At 38.5% G+C, this 25,239-nt stretch overlaps 2 protein-coding genes across 4 annotated transcripts; both read left to right on the top strand.

Annotated features, from left to right (window-relative positions):
- Window positions 1-8,392: 8,392 nt before the first annotated feature.
- LOC116255022 (probable anion transporter 3, chloroplastic) lies at window positions 8,393-16,079 on the top strand. The gene is made up of 8 exons (XM_031630725.2): window positions 8,393-9,420; window positions 9,806-10,032; window positions 10,925-11,273; window positions 12,440-12,484; window positions 12,611-12,757; window positions 13,745-13,882; window positions 14,491-14,524; window positions 15,402-16,079. The coding sequence occupies exons 1-8, from the start codon at window positions 8,947-8,949 to the stop codon at window positions 15,569-15,571; spliced, it is 1,584 nt and encodes a 527-aa protein (XP_031486585.1). The 5' UTR covers window positions 8,393-8,946; the 3' UTR covers window positions 15,572-16,079.
- Window positions 16,080-19,012: 2,933 nt separating this feature from the next.
- LOC116254223 (calmodulin-binding receptor-like cytoplasmic kinase 2) lies at window positions 19,013-25,104 on the top strand. Of its 3 annotated transcripts, none has more exons than XM_031629443.2 (6): window positions 19,013-19,354; window positions 22,156-22,403; window positions 23,018-23,186; window positions 23,290-23,379; window positions 23,861-24,159; window positions 24,593-25,104. In XM_031629443.2, the coding sequence occupies exons 1-6, from the start codon at window positions 19,075-19,077 to the stop codon at window positions 24,803-24,805; spliced, it is 1,299 nt and encodes a 432-aa protein (XP_031485303.1). In that variant the 5' UTR covers window positions 19,013-19,074; the 3' UTR covers window positions 24,806-25,104. The 3 variants fall into 3 exon arrangements, with proteins under 3 accessions (XP_031485303.1, XP_031485305.1, XP_031485304.1); XM_031629445.2 differs by having other exon boundaries at window positions 23,861-24,197; window positions 24,593-24,721; XM_031629444.2 differs by lacking the exon at window positions 23,290-23,379.
- The last annotated feature ends 135 nt before the right edge of the window (window positions 25,105-25,239 follow it).

Genomic DNA, 25,239 nt, shown 5'->3' with positions numbered 1-25,239 from the left:
CAGAGAGATGGAGCACCCGGAGGCCGGAGTAGCGCAGGCTGCAAAGAGAAGGAGCAGTGCCGTAGAGAGAGGGAGCAGCGAGTTCCCCAAGCGTCGCAGAGAGAGGGACCACCGGAATAGAGAGAGGCCGAGAGGGAGAGAATCAGATAAGAGAAGCTGAGCGTGAGAGGGAGAGAACTTCTCGTGCCCTAGCTAAACTTAATATCATGTAAAAATTAAAACACCCAAAAAGTGGACGAAAAAGGGCAAGTTTGGTTTGACTACACCAGACTCATGTTTGACGCGAGCCGGGTGCGCGTCCATGGATGAATTCAGTCAGGTGCGGCTGACCGCACCTGACTCACGTTTGACCTTTTGGGTGCGCACCACAAGCGCACCCACGCCCGCACCTGCACCCGCACCCGAAATGCGTTGGGTGCGGGCACAAACTGAAAGCACCCAGGTGACAGAGACAGGAACAACATTAAGTCGCATTCATGAAATAGTAACAAACTGTTATGTTGTCAAATGCTTCTCAGAAAGTCTATTGGACAACTGAAACAACAATAAGTCACATTTATGAAATAGTAACAAACTGTTATGTTGTCAAATGCTTCCCAGAAGGTCTATTGGACAACTGGAACAACATTAACTCGTATCCATTAAATAGTAACAAACTGTTATGTTGTCAAATGCTTCCCAGAAAGTTTATTGGACAACTGGAACAACATTAAGTCGCATTCATGAAATAGTAACAAACTGTTATGTTGTCAAATGCTTCCCAGAAAGTTTATTGGACAACTGGAACAACATTAAGTCGCATTCATGAAATAGTAACAAACTGTTATGTTGTCAAATGCTTCCCAGAACGTCTATTGGACAACTAGAACAACATTAAGTCGCATTCGTGAAATAGTAACAAAACTATTATGTTGTCAAATGCTTCCAATAAAGTCTATTAGACAACAGTAACAACATTAAGTCGCATTCATGAAATAGTAACAATTTGTTATGTTGTCAAATATTTTTCAGAAGGTCTATTGAACAACTGGAACAACATTAAGTCGTATTTATTAAATAGTAACAAACTGTTATGTTGTCAAATGCTTCCCAAAAAGTCTATTGGACAACTGGAACAACATTAAATCGCATTCATGAAATAGTAACAAACTGTTATGTTGTAAAATGCTTTCCAGAAAGTTTATTGAACAACTGGGACAACATTAAGTCGCATTCATGAAATAGTAACAAACTGTAATGTTATCAAATGCTTCCCAGAACGTCTATTGGACAACTGTAACAACATTAAGTCACATTCATGAAATAGTAACAAAGTGTTATGTTGTCAAATGCTTCCCAGAAAGTCTATTGGACAACTGTAACAACATTAAGTCACATTCATGAAATAGTAATAAACTATTATGTTGTCAAATGATTCCCAGAAGGTCTATTGGACAACTGTGACAACATTAAGTCACATTCATGAAATAGTAACAAACTGTTATGTTGTCAAATGCTTCCCAGAACGTCTATTGGACAACTAGAACAACATTAAGTCGCATTCGTGAAATAGTAACAAAACTGTTATGTTGTCAAATGCTTCCAATAAAGTCTATTGGACAACAGTAACAACATTAAGTCGCATTAATGAAATAGTAACAAACAGTTATGTTGTCAAATGCTTCCCAGAAAGTCTATTGGACAACTGTAACAACATTAATTCGCATTCGTGAAATAGTAACAAACTGTTATTTGTCAAATGCTTCCCAGAAAGTCTATTGGACAACAGTAACAACATTAAGTCGCATTCATGAAATAGTAACAAACTGTTATGTTGTCAAATGCTTCCCAGAAAGTCTATTGGACAACTGTAACAACATTAAGTCGCATTCATGAAATAGTAACAAACTGTTATTTGTCAAATGCTTCCTAGAAAGTCTATTGGACAACTGTAACAACATTAAGTCGCATTCATGAAATAGTAGCAAACTGTTATGTTGTCAAATGCTTCCCAGAAAGTGTATTGGATAACTGGAACAACATTAAGTCGCATTCATGAAATAGTAACAAACTGTTATGTTGTCAAATGCTTCCCAGAAAGTCTATTGGACAACTGGAACAACATTAAGTCGCATTCATGAAATAGTAACAAATTGTTATGTTGTCAAATGCTTCCCAGAAAGTCTATTGGACAATTGTAACACACTGTTATTATGCAATCAATCTACTCCAGGGTCCAGATTCATATGGCACTTATTATCGTGTTCCATAAATTTACTCAATTTTTTGGGCAGATTCATGAGACAGTAATATTATGTGTTGTTGTTGTTGCCAAATAACCCTTCAAAGAACTATTTCAAACTTCACGGTAGGGATGTCAACGATCAGATTCAAATCAGACATATACTTTATTTACCGTATCTGTTTTTTCGAACTATATATCCAGATTTCATATGCATATTTGAATTCGGATGAAGAAAAATCTATACCATATCCGGATCCAAAATCCAAATTCACAATCCCAATCTGATTTTCAAATTAACATCCAAATCCAAATTTGAATTTTAGACAAATCAAATCGTATTATGGACATCGAGTATAGAATATTAATCAAACCCAAACCCCTTGTTTTTTCTTGAGTTTATATTTGTTGCATGCTCGATCTCTTTCCAATTGAATTCTCACATAGACTGAAGCTGCCTTCAGTTTCTTTCTTCCTCACATTGGCCAAACTTTGACAAGAACGAAACCGGGTTGACCGATCCACCAACCACCTACCAAACCGACTTGGTCATATGCATCGTACTGATGCATGACTTTTCGTGTGTCAGTATGGTTAATAACTAAAATACTCTTAAATCACACCGAAAAAAGAAAATTTCATGTAAGGACAAAATTGAAAATAAAGAAATAAAATGTCTATGGAGGACTTTCTTTTAAATAAATTATCAAAATATCATTCCCTACCAGAAGCCAACTCAAATGAAATTTTCTTGGAACTTAACATGACATCATCGACTCCTGGAAATTCATTCCTGTTATTTTCTTTGGTAGTTAAACAGACACTCTTTCGGTCGTCTTGTCAATCAATGGTGGCAGCGTTCTACTTTTCCTCGCACCGTTTCCCACCAGAACTCCGAAGCGATCAGATAGAAACATTGTCACTTGTCATTAATATTACTATACATTAATCTTATACGTTGCTTTGTGGTTGAGATTTTTGTGACTAGGAAGAAAAGAAATGCATGAGAGTGAAGAGTTGGTATGACCTAACCCCAGTGGTAGGTGAATGTGGTAGTGGACGATTACGTGTAAGTGGGTAGTGGACAAGTTGTCTGTGATAGATACTCAGATGAACAAGTTAACCTAATTTTGGAAGCTTGAGACTGAATTTGCTTTAGTTTTATGCAAGTAATATCCAAATTGACAATTGATTTGTTTTTTTTTCTTTTTCCTGCATATTTTATGATAATTATATGTATGTCCAAGTGCATGAAATCAAGGTTTGTTTTGTTGCAGCGGGTCCGAAAGGGACTTTCATAGAGGCTGATATATTTTCAAGGCACCGAAAGCAGATCTGAAAATGAAGAATTTTTGTTTTTAGTTGAATGTTATGATAAAATACTTTTTCTCCGTCTATTTTACCTAGAAGGCTCTGTTTTGTTATCATGGATGTGTATCTATTTGGATTCAAACATGAATAAAGTAAAATATAGAGCATAACTTTTTCAATTTACAACCCAAATCTTTTCTCAATTAGACCTTCAGATTCACAATTGAATCCCTTAAGTACACAACCAAATGTGAACTATGTGCATTATAATGTACTGAAAACCATCTTTTAGATTTGTATAAATGTTGGATAAAAGATAGCCATTCGAAATTGATTTCAAATCTAAATCCAAACTGATCTTTGTTTAAAATCGAATCCAATCAGATGTCATTTCTTCAATTCAATACTATGATTTTGTAATCTCATGTTAATTTTTTTTTCCATGCCCTACTCTTTTGATCCACTTGTTTGTATATATTTGGATTTCTGATCAGCCTCAAATATGAAATATCTGATTTCTCATCGCAAATTTTTGTGAAACCCATCTTGTGATCTCATGCTTCTTTGATCGGGTAAATTGAATATCAACTTTACGATCAATAAATTTTTCGTTCCTGAAAAAAGATGGTCATATTTATTTGATTCCTTTGTCGTTGCAAATGCTGTAAAAAATTAAAAATCAGCCCCAAATGACCGATTCCAGTAAAATTGCTGACAAAGTTATTCAATTCCGATATATATAGTCAAATATTTATCAAGTTCTTATTATGTTTATATACCTACTATATAATTTGTTTTTTTTTTTGGAAAAAAATATGAGAGAAAGGACAAATAAGAGTCAAAAGGATAAGCATTTTTTTTTTGTTGGTCGCATCAAAGGCAGTTGCATGTAAAATGACTTTATTCAAGGGCTTAGAGAGAAAAATAAAGATAGACTGTCAGCATCAATACTTTGAGAGAGAGAAAGAAACAATTGAAGTTTCTCTAAATTAACAGCTTGTTTGGATGGAGAGAGAGGAAGAAAAAGGAAAATAAATAAAGGTCTTTCTCGTGTTTAAATGACTAATTACTAAGCAGAGAAAAAAAATAAAAGCTAATAAATGTGTTTGGGTGCAAAGAAAATGAAAGGAAATTGAGAGAAAAGAAAAATTCTTTTACTCCTTGTTCGGATGGAGGGAAATATAAGGAAAACAACAATCAATCATTTCTTTGGTGATTAATTAAGAAAAAAATAAAATAAAAGTAACAAATTTGTTTGGTTGCAAAGGAAGTGAAAGGAAAGGAAGGGAATGAAATGATACTTTAATGCAAATCCAATTGCTTCAAAATTAAAGGGATTGAGAAGGAAAAGAAAGATTTATCACTTTCTATTGTGTGACATTTCTTTCTCTCTGCGCATGCATGAACAACATTTTACAGCATCTTTTTCGGTTCAGAGTCTCTTTTTTACCTTCACTCACGTAAACCATATTATTGTAAATTAATATAAATTATATCATTTATTTTTGTTTATGTAGTCCAAACAAACATGGTTTTAACAATAGATACAAAATAATAACAATTGACATGTGGTCACTCTCATAGGTGAATTTAGGGGTGTAGCCACTAAGGACACACATAATACCATATATTAACTAAAACCAAGATCATTAAACATGCTAATCCATAAAATAAATCACATCCAGACATGATTAGTATTTATTAGCTTAGACCAAATATTATAAAATGACATTATAAGCAATAGCTCAGTAAATTCCAAAACTCATAATGCTGAGGTGAGCAATTTGGTCTTCGAAAAATTAAACCGTTCTGTCCGGACGCAGTAGTTGCCAGTAGAAAAAAAGTTTGACAATGAAAAAAAAAAGTTTTAATTAAAAGCAAACTCAGTCTGCATGGGGACAAGTGGGCATGTTTGTGAAGAAAATTACCACAATACCCTGGATACTGAAATGAATGGTTCTTCTCGTATATGGGTAAAAGTAGAATTTGAAAGGCTTTTTACCTGTCAATTAAATAAATATCACGTGGGAACATGTCATGACCATGACATGGAAAGTGCCTTCGGCTGCAGGTATTGTTTTGTATTTTTTAACATTTAGTGGGTTTGAACGGAAAGAGACAATTTTTCCCCACCAACCCGCGGAGGTTGGTGGTGACGCGGATCTGATGTGGACAGTTGCGGCCTTCTGGCTTCTTATCCGTTCTCTCGTATAAAAATTATTGTCAAAATGGCAGCTCGGTTTTATAAATTTACAGGATGGTGTCCAATATAACTAAAATTCACATTTACCGAGCGTTCATCCAATAAGAGCAAGGCGGTTGGTGGGCATAAGTCTAAGTCAAGTCGCTTGGTGGATGATTTGTTTTTAAGGGCATAGCCAGAAATTTTTTATAAAAAAAGTTAAACTATAGTTTTTTAAATTTTTGATAGGGTTGAAATATCATTTTTCAAATTTTTATATAAAACTTTTTTTAAAATTTACATGTAATTTTTTAAAAATAATTTTAATTTTTTTGAGTGAAGCTCAAAGCCCCCTTGACTCTATCCCTGATTTTCTTACCCTAGGCTTGAACGAGTCACTTAAACACATTTTCTTAATTTCATTCATAAATGTTGATCGGCCTCAATCTGCAGACTTTGAATCGAATTATTGGCCAACGTATTCAATTTGGGTCGCCAATTCAACAGTATCATGCGTAAATCTTTTGGATATTTTAATTGTTTGTTTTTGCTCGTTTAATTTGAAATTTTTTATGAGCTCACGACCGATTCGGTCAAGTTCATAAACCAGCCAATTTTCAAAATCCGCAGACCCACACTTCTGTCTAACAAATCGAAGCTGCTAGAGGGTAGTTGAGATCCGTCAAACTGGATTCTTATATTTTGGGCCGCACAAGCAGGCTGAAGGAGGGGGCTTCATTTCTCGCTTCTCGGTAATGAGTCGCAATCTTTCTGAATCAGCAACTAGATAGATGTTTCTCAATGTGACTCAAATCAGATTCAAACAAAAATACAAGCCCACACAATTAAATTACCTGAAAAATAGATTGAGGTAGTTAAGTACACAAATATTGGCCAGCTTTTTTGTTTTTATTACATTAGAATTATGTTGAGTCAAGACAAATTGCTTTGGGTTCACAAGATGGACAATGACATGCCAATTTGATTTTTGTTGGAACAGAAACCTTAGGCTAAATGACAACATATCACAGATGTTTTATTTTGGTGCGAGTGAGGGGAACAGTTCATCCTTCCGAGTTGATGTTATGAGAGCTCAAAACAAAGGCTGGCTGTCCCATCTACTGGTGGTTATAAGCGAAAATGATTCTATTGAATCTAGTTTTAAGCGCCAGCGCGCACATATATATATATATATATATATATATATATATATATATATATATATATATATATATATATATATTAGGGTCAATGGTTTATCTCTACCACCCGGAAGAGAGGCGAGGCAATTCCTCCCCCTTGTGTACATCACCTTTACGGTTCATAAAAATTGCGTCGGGACCGATTAAGGTTCAATGGATGAGCGCAGTGAGTCGTGACAACAACCACAAGATTTGAACATTAGACTCATTTAAAGTGAAAATTTTTAAAATATAAATAAGCAAAACGGAAAAGACCCTATGAAAATCTACCCTAACTAACAGCAGTCATTGCAGTGTTTATTTATTAAAGAGTATTCTCTTTAATTAGAAAATGTCGTGATATAGTTGTGGACCAACTTATATCTAGGCATTGCTGCACCCCATCCTTGCCTCCACCTCTCAAATGAACCGACACTTGTAGATAGGGCTACCTTTGGCTTTCGCATATCAGCACCACAATTTTTTTAGTTTACTGATGCACTCTATCTTTTTGAATAAGTGAGAATAAAAATAAAAAATTTATTACGAAAAAATAAGTATTAAAGCATTAAATATGGTTTATAATGCAGCAATTATACTTTAAACAACAGTTGCATGGTAAAGTATTGGTGATGTCCTTATAACAACCTTTTACAAACAACTTTTTTCTTTAGCTCCTTGGCATCGAACATATTTGAATTATATTTTTAAGTGCTTTTGATAACATTTTTTTAATTTTTAGTCATCCAACAATATTTATAACACAGAATTTTTGTATATATATGTATATAATATTTATAACGCAGAATTTTTGTATATATATGTATATATATATACAACTCATGATAACTTCTTTCAGCTATTCAAGCATTTTTCAAGTTTTTACAGTCATGGATTAGTTTAGTTTTATATTCATTCATTTTGTTCCAAACATTTGTATAATCCTTTCTTTTGATACGTATATCACTTCCCATCAAGTCTTGAAATAGTCTTGAAAACATAGAGGTGTTTGGTCTAAACATTTCGCTTTTATCATCTCTATCATTTTCTTTCCTCCATTTTCTTCCGTCCCAAGTATAAAATCATGGTGTGCTAACAAAGTTAAAAATGTGTTACTAAAATTATATGTAAAAATAACGTATACGGGTCACAATATTCATATTGAATCGATTTATTTTTATTAATTTCTTGAATTCATTAGAAAAACCTAATTATTTCTTAATAATTTCATGAAAAAACAAACTGAATGTTGGTAAATGGTAATGACCTGCGTTCTTCCAGGTGCCTTCGCCGCATCTGCGCCGATACCGATGCGCACATTGAGGAGCATTTTTAAGCAGAAGATATGGAAATGACCGACGGCTCCTTTTTTGAAAAATTGGGTCTCCTAAAATAACTCCACCAGGTCCACCTGTGAACGACGGCCATTAATGTTGAAGAAGCCGTCAATTTTCCAACCCCCAACGCGCGTTTTCACCGTTTCTTGATCGGCTGAGCCCCACCAAGGTGAAAGTTGGAGGCGCATAAATCAGCAGGAGTGTCTCCCTATCTCCCTCTCTCTCTCTCTCCAAAGGAGGAAAAGCTCTCTGTTCAGAGCTCTGTTTCTCCGGAGGAGCTCTACATCTCTCCATTCATCTTCACTTTCGAGAGAATCTATCACCAAGATTTAGGGGCTGAAACTGAACCGACTACCCAAATCACAACCTTCTCTACATTTCCTTCGGCATCATTATCTGCCATCTCGCTCTTTCTATCTCTTCTGCTTGTTGATGTTTTCAGAAGCAAAGATCACTGTATAAACGCTACCCACAAGCTACCATTGGCATTTAAATCACATCGTTTTGTAAATTTTCACCAACACCACCGCCATCATCATCGTCGTCATCTATCTCTCTCCGTCCCCTCTCTCTCTCTTTCTCTCTGTTTGTTGATGTCTGCAGAAGCAAGCATCACCGTATTTGGAGAGGTTGAAACGCTACCCACAAACCAAAATCCCTTCTTTCCTACCCATTGGCCTTCCTCACGTATACATTTGTGAAGGATCTCCTAAGATGGAGGCATGGTCGCTAGCGCTCAAGGCCTTGCCTGTGTCTTCTTCCTCCTCTTCTTCGCCTTCCTCGAATCGTAATGCTTTCCATTCGGCAGTCCGTCCTCGGTCGACTTCGGTGGCCTTCCCAAAGCTGAACGCTCCCCGGGACCTCCGGCTCAAGTGCGCGACGGTGGGGGCGCCGGAGACCGCCCGCCTGCTGCCGGACTGGACGGTGGGCTTCGACAGGCCCGGAGAGGCTGAGGCCAATGTGGGGCTTGGCGGCGAGGAGGATCATCGGAGGGCCGCCGTCGCTGTCCGGGGCGGGCTGGCGAGGGAGGCCGCCGGGCGGTTCGTCGTTCCCGAGAGAGCCAAAGTGGTGGGGCTCGTGGCCTTCGTCATGTGCCTCTGCAACGCCAACAGGGTCGTCATGTCCGTCGCCGTCGTCCCACTCTCCCTCCGCTACGGCTGGTCGAGCGCCTTCCTCGGCATCGTTCAGGTGAGTTCCCCTCCGCCGGCTCTCCGGTCGCCAAATTACTCGGCACGCCCCCGATGCAGCTACCTTTGCGGACGCGTCGCCCTGTAAATTGACCACTTTTGTAGGGGCAATATTGAGATTTAAAAACTGTTTCTTTCCCACCTCCCGCGGTGGTTGATCATATCTAACCGGAATCAAAGTCTGAGCTCATCAACTAAGTTTAAGCATCAAAAACTATTTTGAAAGAACTAGTTTTGATTCTAAAACCAACTTCTCTGCCTGGTTTCCGCCATTAACAAGGGCAAAACAAGAAGATTAACCCGCTGCTCATTAGATCTCATGTCTAATTGGCTCTGCTTCACTAAGATGACCTTATTTGAATCTGGGTATTCTTGAATCTGTGCAGTCTTCCTTCTTGTGGGGTTACCTGCTGTCATCCATAGCCGGAGGAGCCATGGCGGATCGATACGGGGGGAAGAGGGTGATGGCCTGGGGCGCCGCCCTCTGGTCGCTGGCGTCGTTCCTCACGCCATGGGCGTCGCAGCACTCGACCGGCATGCTCCTCGCCGTCCGCACCCTGTTCGGCCTCGCCGAGGGCGTCGCCATGCCCTGCATGAACACGCTGCTCTCCGGGTGAGTGGCTTTGCTCCGACTTACCATTGTCTTTTTCGGTTTTTCCTCTTTTACAATTTACTGAATGTGTATAAATCTAAGGCGTGTTTGCTTCTGTAGCAGAGTGTTCGTGACAATATTTCTAAGCCTCTATAACAAACGCAAGTTCTGAAATATATTACTATCGATGTGCGTGTATAAACATTGGCTTCTGTCTCACAAGAGGGGATACATTTTGTCTCGGACAAAGCGTTCCGAACGGGCCCAATGGATGTGAATTGGGTGCTCTTTCTATGGAGTTTAGCTATACTTCCCTTTTTTTTCTGAGAAACAAAAAAAAAACTTTTAAAAGTATTCAACAGTATGTGGTTGTAAAGTTGGTTTAAAAAGAAAAATCCAAATTATATCTCTTTGTACAGAAATATATACGATCTGGTAATCACAAGCAGATACCTGAAGTCGAATCTGGATAGAGATCATCTGATTGAGTCAATCCAATCAAGTGAGGTTAGGTAATTGCATGGTCCAACCTTTGACTAAGTTCACGTATAGTTAAGTTATGGAATGTTGGCTAATCATATAAGAAAATTGTTTTTTCATAGCTGTCGGCGGCTTTAAATGTGTAAAGTTACACTTATTCCTTTCTCAATTGAAAAACAGTGTTCTTCATAATCGTAATCGTTACCAGCTCCATCTCCATCAGCATAAACATATAAATTGCTTTCAAATCTGAGTCAATCATTGAGTTGGCTTGATTTGCTTTACTGAATCTGACTGATCTAGATCAGGCTTGGACGGTCCTTGAATCCAAATCTTCAAATCCAATTCATTAACAAGTCTGTTGCTGCTGTTGTAGAGTAAGAGCTTGAGCTCAAGAAACTTGGTATCTAACAAAGGCATGTTGTTGACACAGGTGGTTCCCACCCAACGAGCGTGCAAGTGCAGTGGGCATCTCCATGGCCGGATTCCACGTCGGGAACGTCATAGGGCTGCTGGTGGCTCCGCCGCTCATGGCGACGCTCGGGATCTCCGGGCCGTTCGCGCTTCTAGCGTCGCTCGGCTTCCTGTGGCTGTCCTTCTGGGTCCCCGGCGTCGCCAATGATCCGCAAGACTGCGAAAGCATCAGCGCGTCGGAGCTCAGGCTGATAGGTGCCGGAAAGAGATCGGCGGCGGCCAAGAACAGAAAGCTTCCTAGCCTCAGGCATTTGTTCTCCAAGCTGCCAACATGGGCAATCGTTTTTGCTAACGTTACAAACAACTGGGTAAGTTCAAATCCGTCGCTAGAAATCTTTAACAAAGATTAACTTTATCTTCTGCCTGCCAACTGTTTTTTGTTTTTAGTTCAACTGTTTCCTGAAATTGAGTTGCTAAATAAGAAGATGGTGGTCTCGTGAATATTTTATGTATTACAATAGAAAATGACAGGGCCCTGGTGCTAGATCGGACCCATTTCCGGCCTTATGTTCATCGAAAGTGAGACACCATTATCATCAAAGCAGATCATAGTTTGGCATATTCTAGAAATATATAGTAACTCGTTTCTTAATTGAACATATGATTCCAATTATGATTATCAATCTTTAGATTCGTTGATAAGAAACTTGAGGTATCATTGATAGCTTGGGATATGAGATCTAAAGCTGATCTGAAATCTGTTTTATATGAGACCCACAAAGATAATTGGCTTTCACCTTATGTCACATGGGTGCGGATACGATACGGGTATGGGTACGGCGATACGGGTACGGACACAGTAATTTTGAAAATTTTAGATACGCAGATAAGGCAAATTTTATATTCTCAAAAATAATAAAATGAAAAAAAACATTAAATTAATAGTTCACTTTTATAAAAAGTTTGTTTTATCACAAAAGTGCTAGTATTTGAAAGAATTGTTCATACAAAATAATTGGATGCATCACAAAAAAAATGATAAAATGAAAAAAAAATATTAAACTAATAGTTTATTTTTTGGTGTGTTCCAGCTGTGTCCTGTATCCAGATACGCGTGTCCGCGTATCGGATACGGGTACGTGGGCTAAATCCAAGTATCCGTATGACAGAGCTTTCACCACTCTAAAAATGAGAATTTGATATCTTAGTATGTGGCTAGAACGTCCTATTTGAGATCCAATTGGGGAGAGTCAAAAACCTTAAATCATGAGATTCTTAGTGATCTCACAACACCTTGGATCTTGGATCAGAAGGAAACAAATGCCCCCTTAAGGATTTGGATCCTCCATCTTTTTTGTGATGAATCCATACTTTATGTTTTTTGCTTGATGCACTTTATGAGTTCAAGCTTCATTGTAGTGTTGAAAGTTTTAGAGGTGGATCCATGAGAAGTTGCATAGATTTGGACCGGAATGTTGCTGAAGGATCTGGTTCCACTTGGATTAATTTCGGGATTAATTTATGCTAATTGCAGGGTTATTTCGTGCTCTTGTCGTGGATGCCGGCGTACTTCAAGATGGTAATTAACAGTCTTAATTCATTTTTTAAGACATTTTTCATCGAGATAAGTGGAATTGGATCTCCATTAACAGAGTGATCATGTTATTAGATAATCCAATTTCTTAACTTGAAAAGGAAAATGCAGGTTTTCAACATCAATCTGAAGCAGGCAGCGTGGTTCAGTGCACTCCCGTGGGGGATGATGGCAGTCTCGGGTTACATTGCTGGATCCATCTCGGACTTTTTGATCCAGTCCGGGTGTTCGGTCACTTCAGTGCGAAAGATCATGCAGGTACTCCTGGTGGTCCATATAAGCATTCCTTTTTAGATCTCAAATCCGAGACTGATCCAAAATCCACGTTCTTTAGAACCTACCATTTAAACAAATTGTTAAATCTCGGCAGTGTTATGAGATCTGGATTTTAGATCTACATTAATGGATCTTCAATCAGAGCAAGATATGAAATCCACGTTTTGTAAGTCTTACCAGTTAAACAAATAGTTGGATCTCTGCGGTGCTAAGAAATCTGGATTTCAGGTCCACGCTAAAGGGGATGAAACCCCTGACTTGGCGTCCAACTGGAGATATCTGCATCTCAGATCCTTGGTTTATCAAACATAGCTTCTAAGGGATCTTTCCCCAGAAATCCGAGATAAATTGTCATGGGAAATTAGTCCATTCTTCCCACTGAAAGTTTTTCCCAACGAATTTTTCGTTTCATTGAGCGAGCCACTCATTTTCCAAGGTTGGAATGGGACCCACAGACAGCGATTAAATAGTGGAAAGTACAACACTTGAGTTAAATGACATATTATAGATCATTTTAAGTCCGAAAGGAAGCTAGAACCATAGAAGTATAAGGATATGGCTTTGCTGAAGATAGCTTTCCCCCTAAATAAGCATCAACAAATTTGTTGAATGAAAAATTTGGGGGCACCATGTTTTAGAGGCTTATAGCTAGAGATATGATAATTTAAAAAAAATTTGAATACCGGGATACAACAGGTACATATGCATATATGTTTGTGTGTACATAATTCCACAAAATGTATAAAGTTAGTACAAAATAGGTGAGAAAAATACAAAACAGATGAAAAAACTATACTTTGAAGAATTTATACTAAAAAATAGTGTTGATTGCTTTACAATCAACATGCAAAATACAAAAACTAATATGCATTTTTTAAAAATGTGTCCAAGTGTCTGGCATCATACCAGCCAGTGGCCCAACTCTCTCTGTCTTGTTTTGACGTCTTCTTATTATTGGTAATATGGCAGTCAGTGGGCTTCATAGGGCCAGGAGTGTCCCTACTCTGCCTGCGATATGCAACAACACCAACTGCGGCGGCGCTCCTCCTCACAATAGCTCTCAGCTTCAGCTCCTTCAGCCAGGCAGGCTTCCTTCTCAACATGCAAGTATGCCCTCAACCCAAACACTTATAATCCTTGGTAAATTGGCAAATGGCAATGCTTTTTAATAAGTTGGCGCATGCCAGGAGCGGAGCTAGGAATTTTTTATGAGGGTAAGTGGCCGCCATGGCCCCTGTCGGCCCCACCTTGGCTCTGGCACCTTGTTCGAGCACGCCGCTCGGTCTACTTGAAATAGCCCTATGTTCGAGCTTGGCTCGGCGAAGTTTGACACTATCTGCTTGCACCACCTCGCCAAAATATGTCATCTTGACCTGATCAAGTTCTTGGGCATGCAGCTCAAGAATTAGATGGCTCTTTGAGAATTTCTTTTAAAACTTGGACGCCTATTTGTTGACTTTCAAAAGTTGAGCAAGGATTTGTTATTTTCTCAAATGTTGGACACACTTTGTTATTTTTTTTCTCATTTTATTTCTTAAAGTCAATTTCATGGGTTTTAAAAGTAATCTTGAGGTCATGTTTTGGGTGCCAACTAAGATGAGCACTTCGCCCATTAGCATCAACAACCATTTTCTACCATAGAGCAACAAGCTTTACAGTTCTATACTGAAACATTCCTGATAATTTTTTTTTTTTCTCTCTTCTTCATTGATCAGGATATTGCCCCACAATATGCAGGATTCCTCCATGGTAAGCTTCACTGTTCTAATATTGATTTCTTTGCCTCCTTCAACTTAAATTTTTAGGCAAACTTGGGATCATCATGTGTTGGAAGATCATGCTAGGAGAAGTGTCCTTACCACTGAACTTTTGACCTCTTTCAACTTGAAGATCTACGGCCGCCGCCCCCTGCCATGGAACTTTGCCTTGCTTGTAGCAGGCAAGCTTGACAAGGACCTGTCTTGTCGTTTCGTGCTGAAAGAGGGACACATGTCACTTCATGTTCTCCTTGAACAACTTAACTGTTGTTTAAAGCACAAGAAAACTCTGTAGATTTATAGGTGTAGTCCAACTGTTGATTAAGAAAATAATCCCACAACTGCTTGGCCTAAGAATCTATGACATGGATGACAATGACCTTACAACTAATGGGTTGTTTTTACATAAGGGAATGCACTACTGTGCCTGACCTCATTGCCTTCAACCAGCTGTTTATTTCCTAAGCCTTAGGATTCCTAGCATCAATTTGTTTTGCCTTCTAGCAGAGTGGATCAAATGTTATCTCAAGAACAAGATTAGCATCAAGATCTCTAAGTAGAATCTATATGCTTCTAAGACACCATTTTTGACCTGCTAAAAGTTTTACTGTAAATGTATCACTGTTACCACTAAGTGGAAGATACAGTAAATTTTACCTGTTCATTTTGCTATATATGACGTGCAGCCAGAAACCATTGATTCCAAATATCATTGCCATTGTTTTCCTATACCAATTTTGTGGGCTAATCTATAGTTGACTGCAGTTTATGGAATCTGTTTTATATTATCTGCGTTTTCGTTTATCAATTTTTACATGAATCCATTGATTTCCCAGAACTAATCACATTCTGCTCCTTCTTTTTGGCAGGAATAACAAACTCACTGGGGACATTGGCAGCAATAGTGAGCACAATAGGGACTGGCTACTTTGTTCAGTGGCTGGGATCCTTCCAGGCATTCTTAACTGTGACTGCCTGTCTATATTTTGTAACCACAGTCTTCTGGAACCTCTTTGCAACTGGAGAGAGAGTCTTTTGAACACTCTATGGACATCTAGGATCCCATAAAACGCGATCGAGTTCTTGAATTTGGTCCTGTTTGATCCAACATCCGAACATTTTGATGTGCTGACTATGATATTCTGCAGCTTTCCACCCCCTGATTTAGCTGTCACAGGTTCTGCAATAGCGACTGGATCATGCCCAAGAATTTTCTTCCAGTGTGCTTTGCCAAGGATCTTTGGCTTCGATTGGAACATGTGAGAGGTGCATACCGTCATGAAATTTCAATTTCATGGTTTTCGAATTTGTGGAGTTCTCAAACTTGTGGGCTACAAAATTCTACGTATAAGTTCTAGCATGTAGTAGATTCCAGTTTTTGCAAATCTGCAACTGGAAGAATTGTTTTGTATATAACTAAATGTCGATATCATAAAGGTCCTCTGTCCCTCTGCCAGTTCTGTTGTGGATTCTTTGCTGAAACTTTCGAATGGTGTATAAACATCTTTGGCTTCCATATAAAATCTGCAACAATGAAGTCTTTGTTACCTATATTGTTCTTCTGATTTAACAGTTTATGAATCGGAAGTAATGGAGCTGTGCCTCTACTGCCACAGAGAAGTTGGCAGATCGAATTCTACTGATAATTCCTCTTTATGAATCTGAGTCTGTCATTCAATGTGGCAAAATTCATGCAGACAGTTTATTGTGGGCAGAATCGTTCCTACCAAGTCATGCTCACAACTTACAGAATCAGTAAACTACTCGAACAGAGATCAAGGAAGTTGTTTGATTCATGGACCCAATGTGGAATTCTTCCAAGAGAATGCTGTGGAGATTTTGTTGAGAACTACACTTAGGTTGTCCAGTCATGAGATTGGCTCCAAGGCTGTGATTAGTTTTCGTTATCATCTGATTAAAGTAAAAACTAAGAAAAAGTTAAAAAGTTATATAAAAATAATAAAAAATGGTGATGTATAAAAGATGGCTTAATGAATCAAATAGATTTGCCATCAATTGGATTTGAATGGGCATATTTTAGAATACAGTAAGGAATTAACCATCTTTAGGGTCATTTGTTATCCCGGATTTTTTATCTGACATAGCTACAAATATTGTTCAGAGTTTGATCGGTGAGGTTTTTCTCATGAAAAGTTGGTTTTTTTTTTTGAAAGATCTTAGAGAGTTTTGAAAAAAAAAAAATCAAAATGTTCGATAAAAATAAAATAAATGACATCTAGTTAAAGTGACCAAATTGATAAAGTAATAAACATTGTATTGCATCTATTAGGTCAAAACAATGAGACGATAGATGAGTTGTGCCCATAGAGTCATATAGGAGACATGCCTCTTCTTGAACCGCATTGGGCAGGTTGAGATCCACCGAACCAAGAGCATGTATCCTGTGTGATAGTAGTCTGGCTCATTTAAGTAGCAAAGAGTGATTAAAATAAGTTGGTTGATGTCTTCTCAAACCTTAGTTTTGAAAAAAACCCTCGATTATTACCTCAAATCTAAAATTTGATGATCCAAAATCACCTCAAATCTAAGATGGAATAGTTACCTTGGAGAACTTACATGATAAAATAACTTAAGCTGTAGTTTGTCAGCAGAGAAATTTTCGAGTATCCCGTAAATCTATCCCAATGTTTGGAGTAGGTTCATTGAACAAAGTATTTTAGTGTCCGATGAATCTACCCTACTCTTTGGGATAGTTCATGTGACACTTACAAAGTGTCTCTGTTGTCAAACAACCTTTAAGGAACTACTTGGCAAGACCAACGGTCCCATGAATTTATCCCATTTTTTGAGTAGATTCATGAAACATTGTAACAAGTGTTTCATGAATTTGCCCTATTTTCTAAATCAAACTTATATGACAGTAACATCCTGTCATCGTTGCCATGCCGGCATGAAAACCTTGAAATTTCCTCCCACAAACTCCAGATCTCTATTAACATTTTGCTATATATATATATATATATAACCAGTGGTTTACTAAAATCTTGACATTTTTTAGTTTGAATTTTATTAAACTAAGTATCTTGACCCGAGAAATAAAAGAACATGTAAGACCTTGGACATTTGCATTGTTCATAGTTGTGACGGCCATGTTGCATGATGCAAACTACAATACATATGATTGAATTTGATAAATGAGACAAACAAACTAGTCAAGGCAGGTTTAAACTTTTGGCAAACCAAAAGGACATTCTGATTATGACCTTTCTTCAGCAAGAAAGAGCTTATGTGGTGCATTTTTTAATGAAGTTCTTACAAGAACACTGTCAAGTCTTAGTAAAATGTCAGAAACTTGCTTAGGTTCGGATTGTTTTCATTTAAGTGCATGGTTCTTATTTACTTTAGGTATATTTATGGCCAGCTCTAAAGCTTATTAGCAGGAGTTTCTCTCGCATATTAGGGGGTCGTTTGAGGAGCTTCAAGGGAAGCAGATCCAGAATCCAATACTTGGACTCATCATATGAAACAGTTTGGACAAACCAATGATAGGGTTAGAAATTTCTTGTTTCATTTCTTAAAAACGAATGATTGAGAGACAGAAATATAAAAAAAACTAAATGGCTAAGCAAATAGCTATGAGATACTAATAAGTACGCAAGTAATTTATGTTGTTGGTATATGTGGGCAGTTGCCCACACACGCCACATGTGCCTCTGATGGGATAAAGCTTGGCTTGCATAATTTTCACTTACACATGAAGTTCATGCTCACACACAAGCAAAAAGTTAACACTTTTAAGGGAAAGCTGAAATATAATTTTTTCTTCACAAGGGCCAAACTATAGTTTCAATATTTTAACAAAAGCTGAAATATGTCCGATTAAGATGTAGATCCTCATACTAAATCTTATTTTTATTTGGCTATTGTAAAACTTTTGAAAAATAAAGTCTCACCTTAAAAAAAATCTCAGCTCCACCCTCAATGAGTTTCAAATCTTAAGATTTTTAAATCAAAGACAATCAGAGCACCAAAGCATATGTGATCCTGATACTTTCAAATGCAATGTTACATCAAAGAAGTCAAAGACTTGACGTGGTTGCGATTAAGATTGGGCATCGAGCCGGCCCGGCTCTGACTTGCGGCACCTGGCCCAATTACTCGAAACGCCTATTCGGAGCCCGGTTAAAATTATATTAAAATAATATATAAATATAATTAATTGTAGTAAAATATATATAATTATATATATAGATGAATAAAATAATATTAAGAATAAGTTATCTAGTTGAGTCGGGTCAACGCTGCACCCAATTTTCAAGCCCAAGCATCCATAGGTGCAACATGTAAGCAGTCAGATCCAAATCAAGTCCGATCCGGTTTATAAGAGACCAGATCAGCTTGGACTCAATAAAGCGTGGACCCAATCCGAAGCGTGGATCCAATCCGAATCCCAACGATTTACACCGAAAGCGGCTTTCCCACCATTTCCTCCTTTTATATTCAACAGGAGAATCAAAAGTCAGGTGAGTTGGTTGAAGAGAGCAGAGGGCAGCAATCGGTGATCGTCCGAGAGGGATCCGGATGTCGTCTCTGTCCACGAAGAGGGAGAACGGCCGGCGACGGCCTCCGAGCGTCGATGGCCGGAGCCAGCACGGGAGTGAGATCGATGCCTCGTGGTCCTCGGCTGCCAGCAGCAGCTACGACTTCGCCAAAGGATCGAGCTACCCCGACCGGCCGCGCGACAGCCCGGATCGGAGGAAGCTCTCCTCCCTCGGCTCGGTGAGGCTCGTCGCCGGAGCCTTCACGTCGTGCTTCTCCCCTCTGCGCCGCACACGCGAGCAAGAAGAGCAAGGCCTCTCCGGTATTCTCTCTCTCTCTCTCTCTCTCTCTCTCTGCGTGTACGCAAAAGGGATAAAATAAAATCGGATGAAATTATCACATTTTTCTGATCAAAATTTAATGATCTCTCACTTTATCTCTCAATTTCTCTACGCAAAAGGGACAAAATCGGTAGAAATTGCCACAATTTTCAAATCATAACTAAGCAATCTCGCTCTCTCTCCCTCTCTCATTTTGTCGGCTCTCTCTTTCTCTCTCTATATGTGTGTGTTTGCGTGTGTGTGTGTGTGCGGAAGGGATAAAATCGGACAGAGCTTTTAATTTTTCTAATAAAAGTTAAGCAATTGCTAGAGTCTGATCTGGAAAGATCTCGAAAGGCGTAAAAAACAGTATGGATGTATAAAAGTAGGGAAAATGAAACATGTACCTTGTCGTATAAATTTGTCGTGATATGTTAAGAAAGAAATAAGTTATATTGAGCAACTTAATTTTGGTTCTTCCGTGTTACTTGAGATCTCAAGCTTTTGAGAGCAGCGGTGGTAACTAGTAAGAGGGCGCTTCGCTTGTAAACCGCAGTCTTGGTTTTTGTATCTATTGTGTTCATGAGGCAGCAATTAAGCTGCCGACGGAATCAGCTGGAGGTATATATTTCTAAGATAAACTCTAATCTCTTCTAGGAGACATCACGAAAAATTATAACCGTAATTTGCTATGGGGATTATTAATGAGAAATAAATAATAAGGATTTCAAAAGCACGCTAGCATGACCTTGTCCTTTCCAAAATAGATTGCATTTGAAAATTTTTACATTTATATCGAGATTTATCAAATTTCTTCGATTATCTGAATAATCTCATAATCTTTTCTGCCTGTGAGGATGATCTAGTGGCACAGGCCATGGTTGTCCAATGGGTTATGAGTCGAGTCTCATGAATCATGATCATCACTCCTTCTATATGTCAAATTAAACGAACTTAGATGAAAGGTGTAATGCATTTAACCACTGCTTCCATTTGGATCCAATAAGCAATTTTTTCCCCTTCAACTTTCAGAAATAAAGCACACCATATTTCATTATTTTGATTTCAAAATAATTTGGCCGGTTGCATTTGATTTGCGAATTGTTCTCTTTTTAATAGCTTGGTACGGCTCAAGGATGCAAATTTTCCTAACACAATTTAAGAATTTTCATATTTTTATAGCTTGGTACTGCCCAAGATCGCGAATTTTCCGACTGCCCAATGTTATAAATGGTCTGAATTTGATTTGATTGTTATTTTTGAAGCTTTGAACTGCGCAAGGTTACAAATGGGCCGAATTTTAACAGAGAACCTTTTCATTTTGTATTATAATATATCTGGTGCGGACTGGATCTCTACCCTCTAGCGGATTCAGCTGTTTGGAATTCGACGTGTTGAAACAGTCAGAAGGGTCACCACTTTTAATGTTGATGTTGTTGAATCGATGAAGGCATTTCGGCACCAATTTCTTTAATTGAAAAGCTTTGCCCCACGACAAGGAAAAGTCGTGTTCATGTCATTTACCGAAATAAAATAAAGCCTCTGGAAGTCAAGCTATGTATATCACAAAATTTGGATGCAAGTTCTACCTCTTACAGCTTGCATAGAAAACTGACTGGTTAACTAACGAAAATGAGAAAGAGCAACAGACGTTTAATAATAAGAGGAGCTTATGTGAACATTCAGAAGAAACCATCTTTTCTTAATATTAAATCATCCAGGCTTGATGTACATGTTTGGCTTTATCAAATCTTTCCCGAGGACTCTATCTTCTACAATTTAAATATGGTTTCTTTCCAAAGGATGGAAAATTATGGTTGTGGGTGTTTTTCCAAACTTTTCAGACAGCAAATTTGTTTACCAGATGGTTGAAGAGTTTACAATGGGGATTACTCAACGTATGCGAGTCAGAATTCGTTAGGGCTGCTTGACGAAATAGGAATTGTACTATCAAACCCAAAAAAAATTGATTATCAAATTATAGGTTCATTTTATCATAGGGAGAGTAGAATTATGATTTCATAATTTTAGAATTTTGTCATCTTCCTTTAGCGCACATATCATGATGGTGGTTTTAATTCATCAATTCTAGAATTTTAATTTTTATTTTATCAAAACACATCATTTTCAATTTTGAAAGCAAAATGCTGGACTATCAAACACAACTGGAAACTGGAGCTCAAAATTTAATTCCAAGTCCAATTTGAGGTGGAATTTTGTTTTCAGAATTAAATTCTAGAGTAAAAAGTTTAAGACCATGCGCCCCCTAATTGAGATTGCAGAAATCAGAACTCCACAAGTGTTTGTAAGGAGTAGTGAATATATTAGGGGATTCACGAAGAGTTTTAGGTTGATGGGGAGGCAAAAATACGGCAAGCTAAATCAATAAAAGCTAATAGCTTCTTTCCTAGGAATTCTCTCTCTCTCTCTCAGATTGAAGGGAAGAACTGGTCATGTATACTGGAGTACGCTGCATCTTCTACATGAAATTCATGTCACGTTTTGGTTAATCTAACTGCTATGTATATGAATTCCATATCTAAGAACCTAAGAATCGACACGACGCTCATCTTTGAGTGTTTTTCAGTGTGTAGACAAGATTTTGCAAATCAAGAATGTTGGAGTCGGGACTGTTTATCTCCAAATTCGTCCTGTCCTCATTTAACCATCAAAAAGATGTTTTCTGTTTGGATTCTTGAGTTTAAAGTGTTAACGTACTTGTGTATATATATCAATTGAAAGGATAAGAAAAGAAAGTTGGACCCCTTGATATGTGAATAACATTAATGTTGTGTGAGGGAAGAAACGGTGGTATCGACTGTGAGCAGCGAGAGCTCCATGGGAAGCAAGGCGAGCAGCGGTCGGCAATTCAAGATGCCGAGACAAGAGGATTGCCGGGCTTTCGGGATGCTCAAGCTCTCCTATGCGGAGATTGCCCGCGCCACCAACAACTTCTCCGCGGAAAATGAAATCGGAAGGGGCGGATTCGGCGTCGTCTACAGAGGCAGGCTTCGGGATGGGACCTTCGTCGCCGTCAAGCGTGCCAAAAAGGTAAATCCCACAGTTCCAAATTTTATCGGCTCTCCTAGCACCAGAGACATAATGATCGGTGTTTTTAACTTTCTCCAACGCAAGTATTAATATGGATATGTTGAGAAACAGGTATATCAGATTATCAGGACAATTATATCAGGGACAAAAATGGGACTATATAGATATAGATGTTTGTTGTTGATCTAGTCACATTTTACTGTACCTTTTCAATGTGAAACACCAATATAGTGCCTTATAGTGTATTTAACTATTAAAATGACCAGCGTCCAGTTTATATGGTCCTTGGTGCACGTTGCACGTTGCCTAGGCGCACGCTGCACGTTGCCTAAGTACCAAGCACTTACTTGATATCAATGCCTATGGCGCCCCCAAAAGCTTAACTTTCAAATAAAGCTGGTCAAGTAGTTGAACAGAATAGACAAATCTTTTCTGATCTGGTTCAACAGGCTTAACTCTTTTCATCACGCTTCAATGAATGATTTGCATCTTGTCCATTAATCCACTTACAAATATGCATTTCATCGACGTTTAGCGATTTATTGTTTCTCTTCCATGTCCGTTCATCGCTTTCTCATGCATCAGTGGACATGACTTAGAAAAACTTCTTCCAGGGTTTACACGACTACCATTTGTCCGCAGAGTTCGAAAGTGAGATCAAGACGCTGTCAATGGTGGAACATCTGAACCTCGTTAGATTTTTTGGATGCCTTGAGAGCCCAGACGAATGGATAATAGTGGTGGAGTATGTCCACAATGGAACCCTACGAGATCACCTACATGGTATGGTACCTGGTCCTATCTTTAAGCACATCAGTCTTCTTTTATGTTTCAAATTTTCAAATCGCTAGTCCATGGTGATCTTAGATGGATAAGAAATCAACAGATAAACGCTTCAAGGTGCTCCAACTTGGCGCTCGTCTGGATATCGCCATTGATATTGCTCATGCAATCACATACCTTCACATGTATGCAGGTTCAGTTACTCCCAACTTTGACCACCTTTTCAACATGGGTTTGATTTAAAATCTGCCTCAATTTTCAATATTTCAGCTTATTCCTCAATTTTCTCTTCACCATAAAAAGCTAAGTGCCAGTTTCATGCTCTTGTAAAGTTTTTTTTATCGATTTTTAAAACTTTGAGCTTTAATTAAAAAAAGTTACTTTTAATATGACGACTGTTCACCATCTTCAACAAACGGCTTGAGATTTCCCATCAGTTTTGGCGCTTTCTACTTCTCTTATGTTCGTGGATGATTCCAAAATTGATTTATTAAATTGATATTAGGTTGATCAACTTCCATATATTTTAAGATTGAAACTTTGATTGTGGAACATGACTCATGCGTGGTCGTAAGTTGAACTTGCTCCAAGGTCATGCCAATTGCCAAGGGCCAACTCTCTCTCTTTCATATGTATGTGATTTTTGAGATAGACAATTCTTCTGTCTATTCCAGAGCATCCGATCATCCACAGGGATATAAAGCCCGCGAACATCCTCTTAACCGATAAACTAAGAGCCAAAGTAGCAGACTTCGGCTTTGCAAGATTGACGTCAGATGATCCAACGGCTACCCACGTCTCCACACAGATCAAGGGGACGGCAGGACGTATGGACCCCGAGTACCTCAGTACCATGCAGCTTACGGAGAAGAGTGACGTTTATTCCTTCGGTGTTCTACTCGTTGAGTTAATGACCGGAAGATGCCCCATCGAAAGAGGAAGAGGAGCCAAGGAGAGGGTGACCGTTACGTGGGTTGGTATTTCTGACACCCTTCGTCTAGATACTTGGAGGTTAGATTGCTGAAAAACCTTTTTAAGTGTTTAAAGATATGAAGGTTTTCGGGTAGCTCGGATCTCCTGAGTTAACAAATCTAAGGCTGTCGTGATACGGTTTATACATCAGAAACTTTATAGCGCTAGGCATATAAAATGCATAAATATTTAAGATACACCATAACAACGTCATAAGGATCATCAACATAGAACATATGTACTTCCTGAACTGTATAATGTATCGGAACCAGGAAGGAAGCACCCTTGCCACATACATAAGAACGTACCCGCATAGGAAGTTACCATATAAATTGCGTTACCATAAAAATTGCCCTTATATAGCTTGCCTTATGATTTGAGACAGACGTTCCCGCGTCAGGCTTTAACTGACACCTATAACCTTTCATTTTCAGGTAATGAAGAAGCTTCGAGATGGAGAAGCTGCCTCACTTATTGATCCAAGATTAACAAGAAACCAAGCTGCAGATCTGGCCGTTGAGAATGTCTTAACGTTGGCTTCCCAGTGTCTTCTTCCTACAAGAAGAGAGGAGAGGCCTAGCATGAAAGAGTGCGCAGAAGTACTCTGGGGCATCAGAAAAATCTATAGGGATGCTCATCATGTTTAGCTTCCCTCTCCCCCTTCGAATCATCAGGCGACCTCTTACGGTAAGCATACATGGTAGTCCCCCGAAGAAATACGCGCCACTCCTCCTCGAAATATAGTCCCCCTGCGTGGCTCCATCTCGGAACAGAATGGTGTGATGAAAGAATTATATTTCTTTAGATACCGTCTCGTGACACAGGGATTAGAAGCTCTGTACATGTTGTGTATTATGGTTACCTACTATCAGTCTCATTGCGTGTAAATTTTAATCGACAAAGTACCTTCACTTGCAACAGCAGCTTCTCGATGGCTTTTTTCTCATTCCTGATGGCTTTTTTCTCATCAAGTTCAAGTTAAACCTGTGGATAAACATCACACCCATCTGTCCCCTTTTTCAAAGAAAGGATTTTCCCATTGAAGAACCGCTTTTCATGACAGCCCGCACACACCAAAGAC

The sequence above is a fragment of the Nymphaea colorata genome, chromosome 5, assembly GCF_008831285.2.
Source record: "Nymphaea colorata isolate Beijing-Zhang1983 chromosome 5, ASM883128v2, whole genome shotgun sequence".
NCBI classification, from domain to species: Eukaryota; Viridiplantae; Streptophyta; class Magnoliopsida; order Nymphaeales; family Nymphaeaceae; genus Nymphaea; species Nymphaea colorata.
The sequence above is the reverse complement of the archived record's forward strand: the minus strand, read 5'-3'. Positions and strand labels throughout refer to the sequence as shown.

Coding starts and splice junctions, on each gene's coding strand:
- LOC116254223 (XM_031629443.2), top strand. CDS start 19,075: ATGTCGTCTCTGTCCACGAAGAGGGAGAACGGCCGGCGACGGCCTCCG. Junction 19,355..22,155: donor AGAAGAGCAAGGCCTCTCCG/GTATTCTCTCTC, acceptor GTGTGAGGGAAG/AAACGGTGGTATCGACTGTG. Junction 24,160..24,592: donor AGAGGGTGACCGTTACGTGG/GTTGGTATTTCT, acceptor TTTCATTTTCAG/GTAATGAAGAAGCTTCGAGA.
- LOC116255022 (XM_031630725.2), top strand. CDS start 8,947: ATGGAGGCATGGTCGCTAGCGCTCAAGGCCTTGCCTGTGTCTTCTTCC. Junction 10,033..10,924: donor ATGAACACGCTGCTCTCCGG/GTGAGTGGCTTT, acceptor TTGTTGACACAG/GTGGTTCCCACCCAACGAGC. Junction 12,758..13,744: donor CAGTGCGAAAGATCATGCAG/GTACTCCTGGTG, acceptor GTAATATGGCAG/TCAGTGGGCTTCATAGGGCC.